Source organism: Lineus longissimus, chromosome 18, assembly GCF_910592395.1.
Source record: "Lineus longissimus chromosome 18, tnLinLong1.2, whole genome shotgun sequence".
Lineage (NCBI taxonomy): Eukaryota > Metazoa > Nemertea > Pilidiophora > Heteronemertea > Lineidae > Lineus > Lineus longissimus.
The window spans coordinates 15,299,301-15,314,241 of NC_088325.1; the positions used below are offsets into that span (position 1 = coordinate 15,299,301).

Here is a 14,941-nt window from a genome sequence, read left to right on the forward strand (position 1 = left end):
CCTGAACGATTTGGTCTCTCAGCCGCAGGGAACTATGCACAGAATCTGTACCTTTTCCCAGAAAGATATTTCAAAACATAAGTGAACATTGAAAAATGAAATTCTGCATTCTTGACATTGCGCGCCCTTTTTATATGACACGTGCCTTAAAGACGATCATGTCCTGCCGCAAGTTGGTTCAAGATGCCGCGAAGTGGCTCTTGAATGAAGTGGTAAAATGATGGTTTCGACCTGAAGTGTACCCGAATTCGCCTCGTTATATGTGCCTGCCTGCCTAAAGTGGTAGACAGTGGCTTTATCCACGGCTTCAAAGCCGGTAAGTCAGTGGGAAAGGACAGGGTGGGGGACTTGTGTGGCAGGCGCCGTTTTGGGACTGTTTCGGTGTTAATCGGCAAAAGGTACCAGTATTTGAGTCTGTTCACAAGTGGAAATGCTTGCCACCCATCCACGTGCAAAGAGAATAGAAAGGGTGACATGTACATCATTAATATATAGTGAGACTACACTGGAACAAAAGTCTCCCGGGAACAAGTGCTCTAGAAGAATAATATCAGCCCTTCGTCACTCGTGCAGTGGTTAAGTTTTTGTCTTTGACAGTCACTGCGGGAACAGTATGTTCTTGGCGAGGATTGGTTCCACCATTGTCTGCACAATCTCAGTAACAAAACGGCGAAACCCGCCATTTTTTGTCATTCGTCTTGGCCGCCAAACATGTGTCCGACATCCTCGCTCTACTATGACATCGACTTCAGGTTGGAAAATACTGAAAATCATCTTCACCATTTCAAAATGGCGCCTGTCACGACCCAGGGTTTATTGGTCAATCGACTCCCTCGGGAACTAGATGATGGAGGTGCCAACACGTCAAGAGGTCAAAGGTCGTATTGACCAGCAGAAATTGGCGAATTGGCCATGATGGATGAACAAACTCGAATCAGAGTTTTATTTGTTCGAGATCCTATCTACCTGCCCAAAACAAACAAGAGATAATCCGTTACCAGACGACAGGTGACACGTGACCAAACAAAGATGGCCGCCGGTATGTCCAGTTGATTGATTGGATCATGACCCTTGTTCAAAAATCTCGTTCCGAGGTGACATTTGTGCGTGCTTTGTCAGCCTTTGTAATAGACGATTAGGCAATGGGGACGATGGATTTCGCTTTCTCATGCCCCTGGTGTAGTATTTGCATGCTAAATGTTCGCCAATGAGTATTTCAAAGGACCAAATATTCATATTTGAATGTGAAAGCTTCAATTAAATCAGATATGTTAGACGAATGTTTGAGATCGTCAGCAGGTGCCGAGGCCGACCTTTCAAAACCACGGCGCCCCCTCTTGGCAGGTTAAACCTTTAATTATCAGTCTCGCGAGGAAAGCATTTTTCCCACGTGGACACTTTCTCTCATTCTTGAAACCTAACATGGCTAATAACGCGGCTAATCATTCTCAAATAGTTGATGCCACACCACCCAGCAGCGACCATCATTGTTCCTCTCCATTGACCTGTGACATGGACACCATTAGCGGACGCTGGTGCATGGTAGTCATGGAAACAAAGCCACACGACACCCTCCGGAAGTCCCCGACTCAATTGTGGTCCCATGTGAAAGTTTCGTCGCGTCATGACGAAGTTAATCCTCGAAATAACTTTGTTTATTTTCTCGGAGGTTCTCAGAGCATTTGACCGAGAGGTATTCGTTTATCATTTCTTGAGAGGTGGCTCCCTAGTTTCAAAATTTGGCCGATTTCTGATGCAGAATGAGCATGGTTGGGAGTTGGCGGGATTAGTTAGTCATAAGTACCTCTGACTACACCGATACGCCATGATATCCTATCATAATGTCAATCAAAATCTACGCCAATTCACTGACTTGCCCGACTTCTCAGATGTTTTTCGGAGTACAAATTGCTCGGTTTCCGGTGTTCTCATCCTGAATGCTGTTTCCATGGCAATAGCTACGTGCTTGCAATTAAAATGCTTAAATTTTGAAATCCAGTCAAAATGTTCAAGGTTTTTGAGATGATTATTAGCGCACAGGGGAAACTCAGACCAATTGGAAGAAAACTGGGTAACGTCGCGTGATATTGAAATGAAATAATATTTCATTGAAGGTAGCTTTTATTAAGCTTTATGTAATAGACAATGCACTTTGGGGAACTTGGCGATGCTGCAAATCTGCCCAGGCAATTAGCAGCTAATGGCCCATTGAAAACATATCCAAGGATCAAAATGATGCTGCTTCTCAGGCAAGACCAACTCCATCCCCTGATACTGTGATCAGCCCTGCAATTTACCTTTGGCAAGTGAGGTTTCTAAGGCCCCATAGATGTTTAGTCAGTTTATAGCTTTTTATGTTTTCCTTCAATAATGCACCCATCTCTATCAGGTTGGCGGATTTCCTCTTTTCCAGGGTTCTTATCTCCTCTTTATCTCCTCAACAATGTGGTTCTCTCTGTTTATTGTGGGACATTCTGTGTTGGTTTTTGGCTCGTATTCCTTGCTATTGTTTAATCAGATGGTGAACAATTTCCCCTTATTTGATGTTGTTACGTTGAAGGTTACTAACATCTCTAATACGGTTGATGCATTGTCAATTTTGAGAGTGGCAAGTTACGGATTTCATTTCAGAATAGTTCCATTCCAAATATCTAAAAATCGATCGTCATCGGACGGTTTACATTTGTTTGCCAGGCATCTCTGGCCAGGTTGCTGCTCAGTTAGGTAGAACAGAAATAACAGCTTCCAGACATCTCGATACCAACCTCAATTTAGAGTTAAATAATTATTTTAAGCTATGATTCCCGTCGAATTCAGGAGATGTAACTGAGGCAACCCCTATCTATCTGCCCTACTGGCCAAAGCAAACATGGCCTCCTTGGACAGTCAGGCTTTCGCAAATCTCATCTTCTTAGCAGCAACGGGACAGTTTCGATCAGCATTCAACTGGAAACTATTGCTGCTTGATTTGAGTTTGACAAAATGATTCCACTCTTGGGTGTCCGAAGCTCCGCTTCGGCATATGGCCCATTCATAGTGTGCAATACGGATCCCACGAAATGCCGGCCGGTTGAAATTTAGCATATATTGTTCACACTCCACCTCTCAGAGAACTTTGAATCAAATATCTTATGACTAATTATTTCTTATCAAAATTGATAATCCTCCTGCAGAAATCTTCAATTCAAAAACCTGTATTGATCTCACGGCTAATAATACTTGACCCTGCACTGCGGGATTATTATAAACCGTAGCCGCCATTTTGAATTTGTTGTTGCAATGGGAACCATCTTGCCCAGCTACCTTCCGCCATGGTTTTTCAGCAGAAGGCTTCTTTAAAAAAGACCTTCGAGGGACGGGATCAATCAAAAAATGCATCCAAATGCGCCGCATTCAAAACAGATTAACCTCGAAATTATATGAAGAATTTGCATAGAAGTCGTTCTCATCTGACGTGAGTGTTTACAATGTGAAATGAGCTCGCGATGATATTTCCTCGGAATCAAACGAATCAATATGGTCATGAAAACAACCAACCGAGATGTTCTCCGCACATCGTCGTCCATTTCCAAGATGGAATGTCAAATTTAATCTCTATCAATTCTGGCATCTCGCCAAGATAAGGGGATGTCTGCTGTCATCTGTCAGCATTTCCAATGTTGACAATTCTGGAGCTTTACAAACACATCGTCAGGTGAAAAGTTTTCAGATGATTTCAGATCATTTTTTAGAGTGATATTAATTTCCGATCGGTAATAAAAGCTAACACGCTTCCGCTATTCGAACAAATTTCTTAGTTTTGAAATAGTCGCCCGGTCGGCATGGTAGGGGTGTTTGTTTTTTCATGTTAGTTGCAGACGAGCGGGCGTCACCACCCAACACAATGCCCTTGGGCATGACGTCATGTAACTTCCGTTACGAACCTTCAAATTCGTTTCACTTGACGAATTATTTGATTTGATTTTGACGTTTCTTCGTGTAGCAATTAAATTAATTCCTGAGTCAAGATATTTGCTATAACCCGGGGGAATCTCAAGGACCGGAGTCAATGTCCTAGGGGTTGCACCGAATCCTGACCGTGGTTGCAGCCTGCAACTGACAGGTATGGTGTCAATTTCCACTCTAGCCGTGGAGGACCATCTTGAGAGGCGGCGAAGATGTTTTCAGAGTCAAGTGCCTTCTCCTGATAACATCGTCCAATGGATGATCTGATTGAGTAAATGGGACAGGGTCTTCAAATCACTTCATGAAAAGATTATGATTTGACTTTGTAATTTGAAATTAGATTGACCCACAACACTGGATATCTAAAATGCAACAAATCCCCATGATTTTCAAATGATACACTGGAGGCCGCCAATGCTAACCATATTTGAAGTGCATGGTGTGTAAATAATGAGAGTTCCTGGACTTTGCCATCTGAATGAAAAAAATAGAAAACATATAAATCAAAAATCACATATCAATTTGTTGTTTATTGAAATACAAACTGTTACGAATCATTGAAACTCCGAAACATTTTAAACTAAGCGAGATGAAGACGCTACACTCATTGCACAACCAAAATATCAAGACCATGTGAATCACTCAGTGGCCCTACAATAGGTAGGCTTGTGGCGTGTATTCCGTCAGCTTTGCGCAGTGGCGGTACCGTAGCCAATGAGGTTTATCCGAGGCGCGGTTATTGCTAGTTGAAAACTATACCCAATACCCCGCATTGACGCCCTCACGGGCGGCTCTGCAATTTTTTCAGGCTCCTACGGGAGCAGATAAACGAACAAAGATCAGATCAGAAGACTACACACTTCCGAGAGTGGGGTATGACAAAGGTCAAACGTGATCGTGGTGGAACAGTGGACTGACAAGGAGACCATTGATGGTCGTGCTGGAGGGTCATTAGCTCATTATATAGCCTCGATCTGCTACGCTGTACATCGAGTCTATGTGCTACCTCGAAAAAAGCCAGTAATTCCAGCCCAACGCATTTAAGCTTAAGCCATGATGAAAAACAGGAAGACCCTCGGTGTAAAAATAGTTTGACGTTACAAGGCTAGCCAACCAATCAGGCCATTGTTTCGTCAACCAATCATTTTCGCAATAGGCACCACGTACTTCGTCCCCTGGGGACGAAGTATTAGGGACGAAGTATTGGTCTAGAGGGTCATCTGCTATAAAGATCAGAAAAAACAACGACAAAAATCTTGGTAACGACGCATGAAAAATATACTGAAAATTATAAACAGCCAGTATTCGATTGTACTCCTAAAGAAGTGGCAATGTTCAAACGCAAGTCTTTCTTCGTTCTGTCGGGAGTGAGTGTCCCTGGAATGTTATTCCTGCCTTCTGCCATCTAAATAAAAAACACAGAGAATAAATAGGTCAAACATAACATATCAATTTGTTATTTATTGAAATCCAAACTGCCGAGAGTCATTGAAACACCGAATGATTGTAAATTAAGCGAGATGAAGACGCTAGACTAATTAGACAACCAAAATATCAAGACCATGTGAATCACTCAGTGGCCCTATAATAAGTAGGCTTGTGGCGTGTATGCCGTCAGCTTTGCGCAGTGGCGGTACCGTAGCCAATGAGGTTTATCCGAGGCGCGGTTATTGCTAGTTGAAAACTATACCCAATACCCCGCATTGACGCCCTCACGGGCGGCTCTGCAATTTTTTCAGGCTCCTACGGGAGCAGATAAACGAACAAAGATCAGATCAGAAGACTACACACTTCCGAGAGTGGGGTATGACAAAGGTCAAACGTGATCGTGGTAGAACAGTGGACTGACAAGGAGACCATTGATGGTCGTGCTGGAGGGTCATTAGCTCATTATATAGCCTCAATCTGCTTCGCTGAGCCTATGTGCTACCTCGAAAAAAGCTCCTGGGGACAAAGTATTAGGGACGAAGTATTGGTCTAGAGGGTCATCTGCTCGAAAGATCAGAAAAAACAACGACAAAAATCTTGGTAACGACGCATGAAAAATATACTGAAAATCATATACAGCCAGTATTCGATTGTACTCCTAAAGTAGTGGCAATGTTCAAACGCAAGTCTTTCCTCGTTCTGTCGGGAGTGAGTGTCCCTAGAATGTTTTTCCTGCCTTCTGCTAGCTAAATAAAAAACACAGGGAACAAATAGGTCAAACATAACATATCAATTTGTTGCTTATTGAAATATAAACTGTTACGAATCATTGAAACTCCGAAACATTTAAAACTAAGCGAGATGAAGACGCAAGAGTAATTGCTTATCCAAAATATCAAGACCATGTGAATCACTCAGTGGCCCTACAATACGTAGGCTTGTGGCGTATAGTCCGTCAGCTTTGCGCAGTGGCGGTACCGTAGCCAATGAGGTTTATCCGAGGCGCGGTTATTGCTAGTTGAAAACTATACCCAATACCCCGCATTGACGCCCTCACGGGCGGCTCTGCAATTTTTTCAGGCTCCTACGGGAGCAGATAAACGAACAAAGATCAGATCAGAAGACTACACACTTCCGAGAGTGGGGTATGACAAAGGTCAAACGTGATCGTGGTGGAACAGTGGACTGACAAGGAGACCATTGATGGTCTTGCTGGAGGGTCATTAGCTCATTATATAGCCTCGATCGTATGTGCTACTTCGAAAAAAGCCAGTAATTCCAGCCCAACGCATTAAAGCTTAAGCCATGATGAAAAACAGGAAGACCCCCTCGGTGTAAAAATAGTTTGACGTTACAAGGCTAGCCAACCAATCAGGCCATTGTTTCGTCAACCAATCATTTTCGCAATAGGCACCACGTACTTCTTCCCCTGGGGACGAAGTATTAGGGACGAAGTATTGGTCGAGAGGGTCATCTGCTGGAAAGATCAGAAAAAACAACGACAAAAATCTTGGTAACGACACATGAAGAGTATACTGAAAATTATTAACATCCAGTATTCGATTGTACTCCTAAAGAAGTGGCAATGTTCAAACGCAAGTCTTTCTTCGTTCTGTCGGGAGTGAGTGTCCCTGGAATGTTATTCCTTCCTTCTGCTATCTAAATAAAAAACACAGAGAATAAATAGGTCAAACATAACATATCAATTTGTTATTTATTTAAATCCAAACTGCCGAGAGTCATTGAAACACCGAATGATTGTAAATTAAGCGAGATGAAGACGCTAGACTAAATGCTCAACCAAAATATCAAGACCATGTGAATCACTCAGTGGCCCTACAATAGGTAGGTTTGTGGCGTGTATGCCGTCAGCTTTGCGCAGTGGCGGTACCGTAGCCAATGAGGTTTATCCGAGGCGCGGTTATTGCTAGTTGAAAACTATACCCAATACCCCGCATTGACGCCCTCACGGGCGGCTCTGCAATTTTTTCAGGCTCCTCCGGGAGCAGATAAACGAACAAAGATCAGAGAACAAAACGGTTCTGCGTGTGGATAGAGTGGATAGTCTGAGTGCAGGCGAATCGCGATGGTAATAGTACGATTTACTAAAAAGGAAAACACCACTGACATTGCTGGAACCTCATCCCCTCGAAAGATCAGAAGACAACAAACACATGACAAAAAAATTGGTACCGACACAGAAAAACTGCAGCCATCATTTGATAACACTCCTCAAGTAGTATCGACGTTCAAAAGCAAGTCTTCACTCCTTCTGTCATCTCTATAATCGTCAGTCGCGGGTACATGTAGGAGTGTAGCATTAGATTAACACGACACAGTGAAACGGAACCCTTCCCGTTGTAGTAACGGATGCCTAGTTCTTTTTCCGCAGCGAAACAAGCGTAAATCACGGGTTCTTTTATGGAGGCCAGCTGAAGTAGCTTCACTGAACAAAGGGTTGGTCAGTTTACGGCCACAAACAACATAAAGCTGGGCAGTTTGTCACCACGAACAAGGCTGTGTGTTCTCTTTAATGTTATTAATTAGAGGTTGACTCTCCATTACGATCCCACAGAGCAAGGCAAGCATCTCTTGCAACAAAGGGTGGCCGCTATTAGCCTCGGATTAATTTGGGCCAGAAACTACCAATCAGAGAGGTAATTGACACCCTCGTGATGGCGATCACCCGGCACCAATTATCTTGGGGGAAATGACGTCAGAGTGGTGACCGACCGGGATCATGCGTAATTTCTCATAGTTCTGTAGCTGATTCCAGTTATTCTGTTCAATCAGGACAGTTACCGATAGCAATGTATACTCTGCACCTGTGATATTGGTTCGTCCATCACTCCAATGTCTGAAAGTGCCATCGTGAAGATTACCAGACCCCGAGTGAAGAGAGCACCCAACCTTCATAACAGAAACATTTACAGTATCGGGAAACCAAAGTGATGTTAAGTTGGTTTGTTATTGGTCCAAATAAACAGCTGCAATTGATCGAGCCTGACGGGCATAATGGAATTTTTAGTCAAGTGATTTTGCTCTTTTGGGCACTTTGGTGGCTGCGGTTTTGTCGGTCAAGAGCTTGAAAAATATCAGGGTTGGTCGGTCATTGCGCGTTCACCTTTCAACCAAAATGACCGCCTCGACCCAATCCTATCCTGCTGATTATAGGGATGGTGTGAAAGGAAAATTTTCCCAAATTTTGTTGAGTCAGTGATTGCCCACTGTCCAAACATGGCCGCCTTCATCCCATCCCGTCTGCGCGCGTCATTCATATCACGCGAAAACACGCGCGCTGCACGTGTCGGTGCATTGTTGACCATGATAATGGCCCGGACTGGGGCACTCGGAATACAGAAGGGCGTGGGGAAAAGAGGGTCCATCATCAATCCATTTCCTGGCAATATTCGACAATTGCATGAGGGGCGTGAGATGAGAGGGCTTCAAAATCGCTCTTGACATGCGGCGATGGTATTGAGTCTAAATGAGAAATGTATATGAGGGCGTGGGTGATGGCTGATCTTGGTCCACCGTAGACGGTTGCGTGGGTTGGACTGGATGAGGTGATCGTGTTCGAACATTACCCCAGACTATTCCTTAATCTGCTCTTTTGGCAAGGCATTCGTTGATTATGAAGTCACGAAGTGGCACGCCGATAGCGAAAAATCGCAAGGCATGGCACAACACCCATTTGACGAGTCTAGCTCACTTCGGCTAGTCTTCTTACAAGACAGGTTTCGTGGTGTAGTGGTCATCACGTCTGCTTTACACGCAGAAGGCCGCGGGTTCGAGCCCCGCCGAAACCTTGTGATACTTTTTGTTTTACCAACAAATTGCTTGTTTTGATTGGCCACTGGGTGGGCTTTCTTGTCATTTCTCGTCGGTTTCTTCCATGTAATCGACAATCATGAGCAAACATACTATTGACACTCGCCTTTGTTTTGGATAGTTTGCTTGGAGTGAGTCGACAGTGAAGAGAGGGTTATGTTTAATTCAGGCATTGGTGGATAGAGGCGCAGTATGATCTCGATGAGGGGATAGAGCGTCCGGGGAACAACGGATTCTATGGCCTCTAAAGAACCATATAAATGTATATATGCATTTATACTGGGGACGGATTCTTAATGGGGACGGATTCTTTTTCGAGGGGGACATTTTCTGCTTCTACACTGATGTAACGGAGAAGAGGAAGCTACGAAACCAATAACATTGCCTGGAATCTTTCCTCTGACATTTTCTTCAAGGTGCATAGTTTCCTTCCACACCACTCGGGACTATTATGTGCAGAGAGCGACATCGAGAGCAGCACAGAAACAGCAATCCACAAAGACATCGTTTTTTTCCCAACAGTTGATTATTACGGTAACGAAGCCACAGAAATGACCAGTAATCAACTTTCATGAATACAATCACAATTCCCATCTCATTGTGCATTGCCCTGACCTCCCGACATGTAGGAGAGATTCGCGGCCAGAAAGGAAATTGACTGGAAACTTTATTGGGTGACGTCAGCGTCTTCCTCTTGATGAGGCATTTTTTGTTTTTCTGTTAATAAAGCGTGTGCCAGTGGTGAATAAGTCCATCAGCTATTTCGACACACGATTTGGCCTATACCATATGTTTTGCAAATGATCTAATGATTGGATTGAGAAAAGAAAATCGACCTTCGATCGAAAATAGCCCCTTAGTCTTACATCGAATGTTTGATGTTGACATGCGTAGGCACTCCTCCACGTTTTTGTGGCCACAAGTTTGGGCCTCGCCGAAAATTTCTTTCAAGGTACTAAAAATTAACGCAGAGGGGTACGAGTCTCTTTTAAACAATCATGTCTTCCATATATCGCGCAATTACTCAAAAATGACACGAGATAAATCCAGCGTGCACGCCTTGAAGATGCTCTTGAATGTGTAATTAGGTCAAGCTATGATTCCTCAATCTTTGACGTTTTTAGCTTCCAACTACGAAGAAGCCAAACAGGTACGGGTGATCATCAAGCAATCGGCAGCAATTGATTCGACCTGGGAGTGAGTCACTGGGCTCATCAAGGCGGCAGACCTACAACCACTCCCCCCGACCGTGTAAGGTCTCTCCATGTCAGGAGATGAAACCGAAAACCCTGCAATTTGCTGCGACGATTGAGAAGAAATCACCCGATCAACTCAAGACATTGTTTTTTGTTGATGCATCTGTGATAACGGCGCAATATATATGGGTCATACTTTGTAATCGAGGTTAGCATGATGCTATGTATAAAATAAACAATCCTGAAATACTACAATCGACCATTTTCTCGTTGAAATGATATTACGATTGGTCGCCTAAATAATAGGTGAAATGGCCAATCACGATGCGATTCTGTCTTGGCAGTAACACTGGTCACTCGGCTACCCAACAAATTGGGTAGAGGATTAAACCTCACATCAGTGCCACAATTTGAACCAATCAACGCATGCGTCATATTTGCTGCGTGATAACGAGATTTTAAAGGTAAAAACATGGCGTTCATATCAGCCCAGATCATTTTCCAAACAACATCACTCAACCAATCAGAAAGCTATTTTTCATGCATTTTTGTTTTGCATCCTGCATCAATATGTTTTCCTAATAATCAGTATTCATTGGTCTTGTTGTTATCCGGCGCAAATGTGCTGCTTCAACCAAATAAAAAACACGAAATAATCATTCAATTTCGCAGTGCACCGCACCGCGGCAAATATAAACATGTTTTGGTGCAGCTAAATCTGAACCTTTTTTTCCTTCATGTTCTGAGTACCGACCTCGGCTGCGAAATTCCGCAGCCCGGCTTCCGACTCTTCAAGCCAGGCTATACTTTTGCTCCTGTCAGGCCCTTAATGAACGGCTTGAAATGTTTCTCCCGGCAAGACTGTGGTCTATTCGCCCATTTCACTTCAATCCGCCTAACGGGCTCTCCTCACATGTCTCACCCAAGAAGCAGCAGAATCTGCACCTCTTCAGGATGAAATACGGTGCCTTTCGTTACCCTGACATACTCTGAATCTCTCACGAGATCCACCTTATGCAAAATAAATTATGGAACGGCATTGCTTATGCAGCAAATTTGGATTGCATTTTGCTGGCATTTCGCCATTTTTGGTAAATTTGCTGCTGCACGGTTCTTTAGCGACTTTCATAGCATCCAGGGTCGCACCTGTTTTCTGTGGATTATCATAATAAATCGTCATTTTTAGCTTCTCGTTGTTGTCATTGCTTATTCAGCGCGCAGAGAGCTAAAGCCGCACGCGAATGGATGGCGTAAAATGAAAAATCGATTTGCTGCAGTGCAGCCCGGACCATGTATCGTGAAAGAAAGTTCCGCGAAACCTACACTGTTTTGAAGATTCGCCTCGGTGAAAAATCAATATACAGGTTCCCACAGTTGATGAATGGAAGACATGAGCCGTAAAGCGGGAGAATCGCTGTCAGTCGTAATCAATCCGTTCCTCTGATTGGTCGATATTGCACAGATGGAGTATGGGAGTGGCTTGTAACGCACAAACGCAGGTAGAACCCGTGTGGAACGCTACCGTACTACGCGAATCAACTTTGAATGAGGGTTCCACTTCAATGAATCTTAAATTGAATTTTCAATAGGAAGATTTGAAGAGGACACTATAGTGAAGCATACATGGGAAAACAGACATAAGCATAGGATACTCAACAGTTTCTTACAAACAGGGACTTATGTATGGATAAACGTTTCACCTTAGGACCTGAACCGAATATCCCTTTTCCATTTATGATATCATTACCTCCCAATCTAACAACGTATCATGGACCTGATGATGCGTTGGGGTTTCGAGTCTAGCTAGGCCCTCTGCTCTGCTAGGCCTATGGGCTAGTATCGATACTGACCAAGGGTACACATGATAATAGTACCAGTATAGGACGGGAGGAATGGCATTTGTGGGGCTTGTGAAGTGGGTAGGATTATTCGTTATTCTGGAGCTACAGATCTGTAAAGCGAGTAAGTTGCCCTTTAATTATTCATCACTAATTATTCGTTCAATGTATTTCATTACAGGCTAGGTTTTCGTCGATATTCTCCATTGTATTGCGGGTGTTCTGTACTTGAAGTAACTCACGTTTTCACGACCGGTACCGCGTGATGAATGTAGTTTGTGAGTGTATGGGGGAAGACCTTAATTGTTTTAAGGTCTCTCAAGTAACGTATGCAATGAAATCAAACTTATTTTTCAAAGCTTTGAGGCAGAATAGGATTTGGCTGGGCTCAGTTGGGCGAAAACATGTTTAAATGATAACTTCAAATGAAAGGGTTTGAAATTTTGTGATCACATAGACAGAGTTCTGTAAGTATATTTCCTTAGAGTAGAAACACCGCTGTACAAGGTCAAGGTCTCTCGTCGGGTCTGTTTTCATCCTAATTAGCGCCCAATTTAATTCTAATTTTCTCATTTCCGAGTTGATGTTCGCTGTTGCTTCATGAGCAGGTTGCCTTGATCCTGATATCTCTAGTTTGTACCTGGTCGAGAGCTAATTGTCTGTTACTAATGACTGCTTGAGTTTATTTCGCCAGAACTTCCACACCATACAGCGGACTGACGATTTCCATCTATTAAAAAATCCGGACAACCATGAAAGGAGAACTCTTCTTAAAAACACTTTCGCAATTGACCCCCTTAGACTTATTGACGTTTGTCCGCTGTTACACCCAAAGATGTATCACAGTTAGACGGCTCATATTTCACTGGTCTGTGTGATATAACTCATCCTGGCAATGATTATTCTATTTTTGCAACCGATTTCAACTCCAAGCAGCCAAGTAGAGATCTGACGGACCAATATATATATATTCTATGTTTCTCTTTTTGCGTCCTGGTACAGACCTCAATGAACAACCGTGCGGCGGGCCACCGTGCCTTTACTCAACACTGCCTCGGAACTTCTTGACTGTTTGGATCCAATGCACTCGATTACCTCTACATTTTACCATGCGATACAAGAAATAATGTATTGATACAGCGAGTATAAGTATACATCCTTCGTTTACAATACTGTCATAAAGTTTATTGGGAGAATAAATATTAACAAACCAGCTGATGGAATCGTTTGGAAAGTTATGAAGAACACGGCAGCTAGTGTTACTTTCTGCCCGGATCTATCGTATTCCTGGAGACACTCACTGGTTTTACAATTACAATGTAATGTTTTCATCAATCGTCTTCATGGGATGGACGAGTAAATCTCTTCAAAACCACTGTACATCTAGTCATATTCCATCTCACCTCGGCACACCGTTTATCAATAGATTTTCGATGTGAAAAAGAAGAAGCTTTTCGAAAATTCCTTTTGGCTACTTACACAATATCATCTCGAGCACATACTGGCCCTCAATGTATTGACATTGCTCAGCTTCGAGACAATGCGCGGTGGAGACTTCGGACGGAGGTAATACCGCTGGAAGTTCAGTATGCTCGGGCAGTGAAGGGCTCCACTCACTACCTCTTTGGGGTACAGGAGGAGAGAGATCAAGGTGCAAGTGCGACCGTATAGTTTATCTGCGGTAGAGGCCACATTGGCACTTTCTCAGATCATAAGACGGAGTGGATGTCGAGCGATGCCCAGCTCAGATCAGTCGTAGCATTTGCTCAAACAGTGTAGTGGCGGCCTCAACAGCTGTCCAAGGTCCACGGACCTCCACATCTGACGGGCCATTTAATGTACTCGGGTCATTGTCAGATTTACTATGATCTCGTATGATAGATGACTATCACAGTATCAGGTTCCCTCTGATAATACTATCAAAACATCGGTAGGTTTGCATCAATGGTGACTTCTGAGTCAATGGGTTTTCGTGCTGATGGATACTCACGATCAAAATTGCGATGATGAGAGGAAAAGCGTTGCATTTTTTTCAAAATCTTTCGCACACGTGCAAGAGTGATCTCCAACTGGGACAAACAGGCTACCGCTTCGACACTGCTATCATTGCGGTCCAGTACCTTGCAAGGCAAGTCGCCACAGATGATTGGCAGTGCACAACATCACGTTAAAACAATTATGTCCCCATCAGTCGCGTCATATAGCACAATCACAATTTACAAGCCTTTCATTTGGTTAAGCTGTTCGCCTCAGTATGCCGATCACTGTTTGTAAACTTCCTTTAAAACAAGGAACCACGTTGTTTGATGTGTGCGCCAGATGGACACTGATCTATAACTCACAATGCATTGGTCACCGTGATGTGATGCTGTACATTCGGACACTCACATGTCGCCCTACAAAGAGTTTTTTTCTCTTTTGACTCTTTTAGGTTCAGTGAGGACAACCTCGGCTAAACAGTCCTACCAACATTGGCCATTGCGTCCTTGAACACAACCGAAAGACTTGTAGTTGCAAGCTCAAAGAATGAAACATACCCAGTGTATAGTTGAACAAGCCATTTGAAGAGTGTGTGTTTGATAATCTTGATGGACAACTGCAGACTAAATAGTTCATCGCCACCTCTGCCACCTCTGTGTCGTGGATCATGAAACTCCTGTGGTATAGTTGGTGTTCGTAGGGTAGGGTTAATGTGGTTCTGAG

General features: G+C 43.5%; 1 protein-coding gene and 5 non-coding genes across 18 annotated transcripts in view; all 6 read left to right on the forward strand.

Moving 5' to 3' along the window:
• Positions 1-4,630: 4,630 nt before the first annotated feature.
• On the forward strand, positions 4,631-4,766 carry LOC135502671 (U4 spliceosomal RNA). Its single transcript, XR_010449807.1, has one exon. It is a non-coding gene; the product is annotated as a U4 spliceosomal RNA (small nuclear RNA).
• Positions 4,767-5,561: 795 nt separating this feature from the next.
• On the forward strand, positions 5,562-5,697 carry LOC135502672 (U4 spliceosomal RNA). The gene has a single exon (XR_010449808.1). It is a non-coding gene; the product is annotated as a U4 spliceosomal RNA (small nuclear RNA).
• A 633-nt stretch (positions 5,698-6,330) lies between these two features.
• On the forward strand, positions 6,331-6,466 carry LOC135502673 (U4 spliceosomal RNA). Its single transcript, XR_010449809.1, has one exon. It is a non-coding gene; the product is annotated as a U4 spliceosomal RNA (small nuclear RNA).
• A 777-nt stretch (positions 6,467-7,243) lies between these two features.
• On the forward strand, positions 7,244-7,379 carry LOC135502674 (U4 spliceosomal RNA). Its single transcript, XR_010449810.1, has one exon. It is a non-coding gene; the product is annotated as a U4 spliceosomal RNA (small nuclear RNA).
• A 1,730-nt stretch (positions 7,380-9,109) lies between these two features.
• Trnav-uac (transfer RNA valine (anticodon UAC)) lies at positions 9,110-9,182 on the forward strand. The gene has a single exon. It is a non-coding gene; the product is annotated as a tRNA-Val (tRNA).
• A 2,763-nt stretch (positions 9,183-11,945) lies between these two features.
• Positions 11,946-14,941, forward strand: part of LOC135502332 (cell adhesion molecule DSCAM-like) — a 123,829-nt gene continuing 120,833 nt past the window's right edge. For all 13 annotated transcript variants that reach the window (XM_064795073.1, XM_064795070.1, XM_064795081.1 and 10 more), the window contains exon 1: positions 11,946-12,362. In XM_064795073.1, coding sequence (XP_064651143.1) covers positions 12,293-12,362 — 70 coding nt within the window. In that variant the 5' untranslated portion in view covers positions 11,946-12,292. The remainder of the gene's footprint in view (positions 12,363-14,941) is intronic.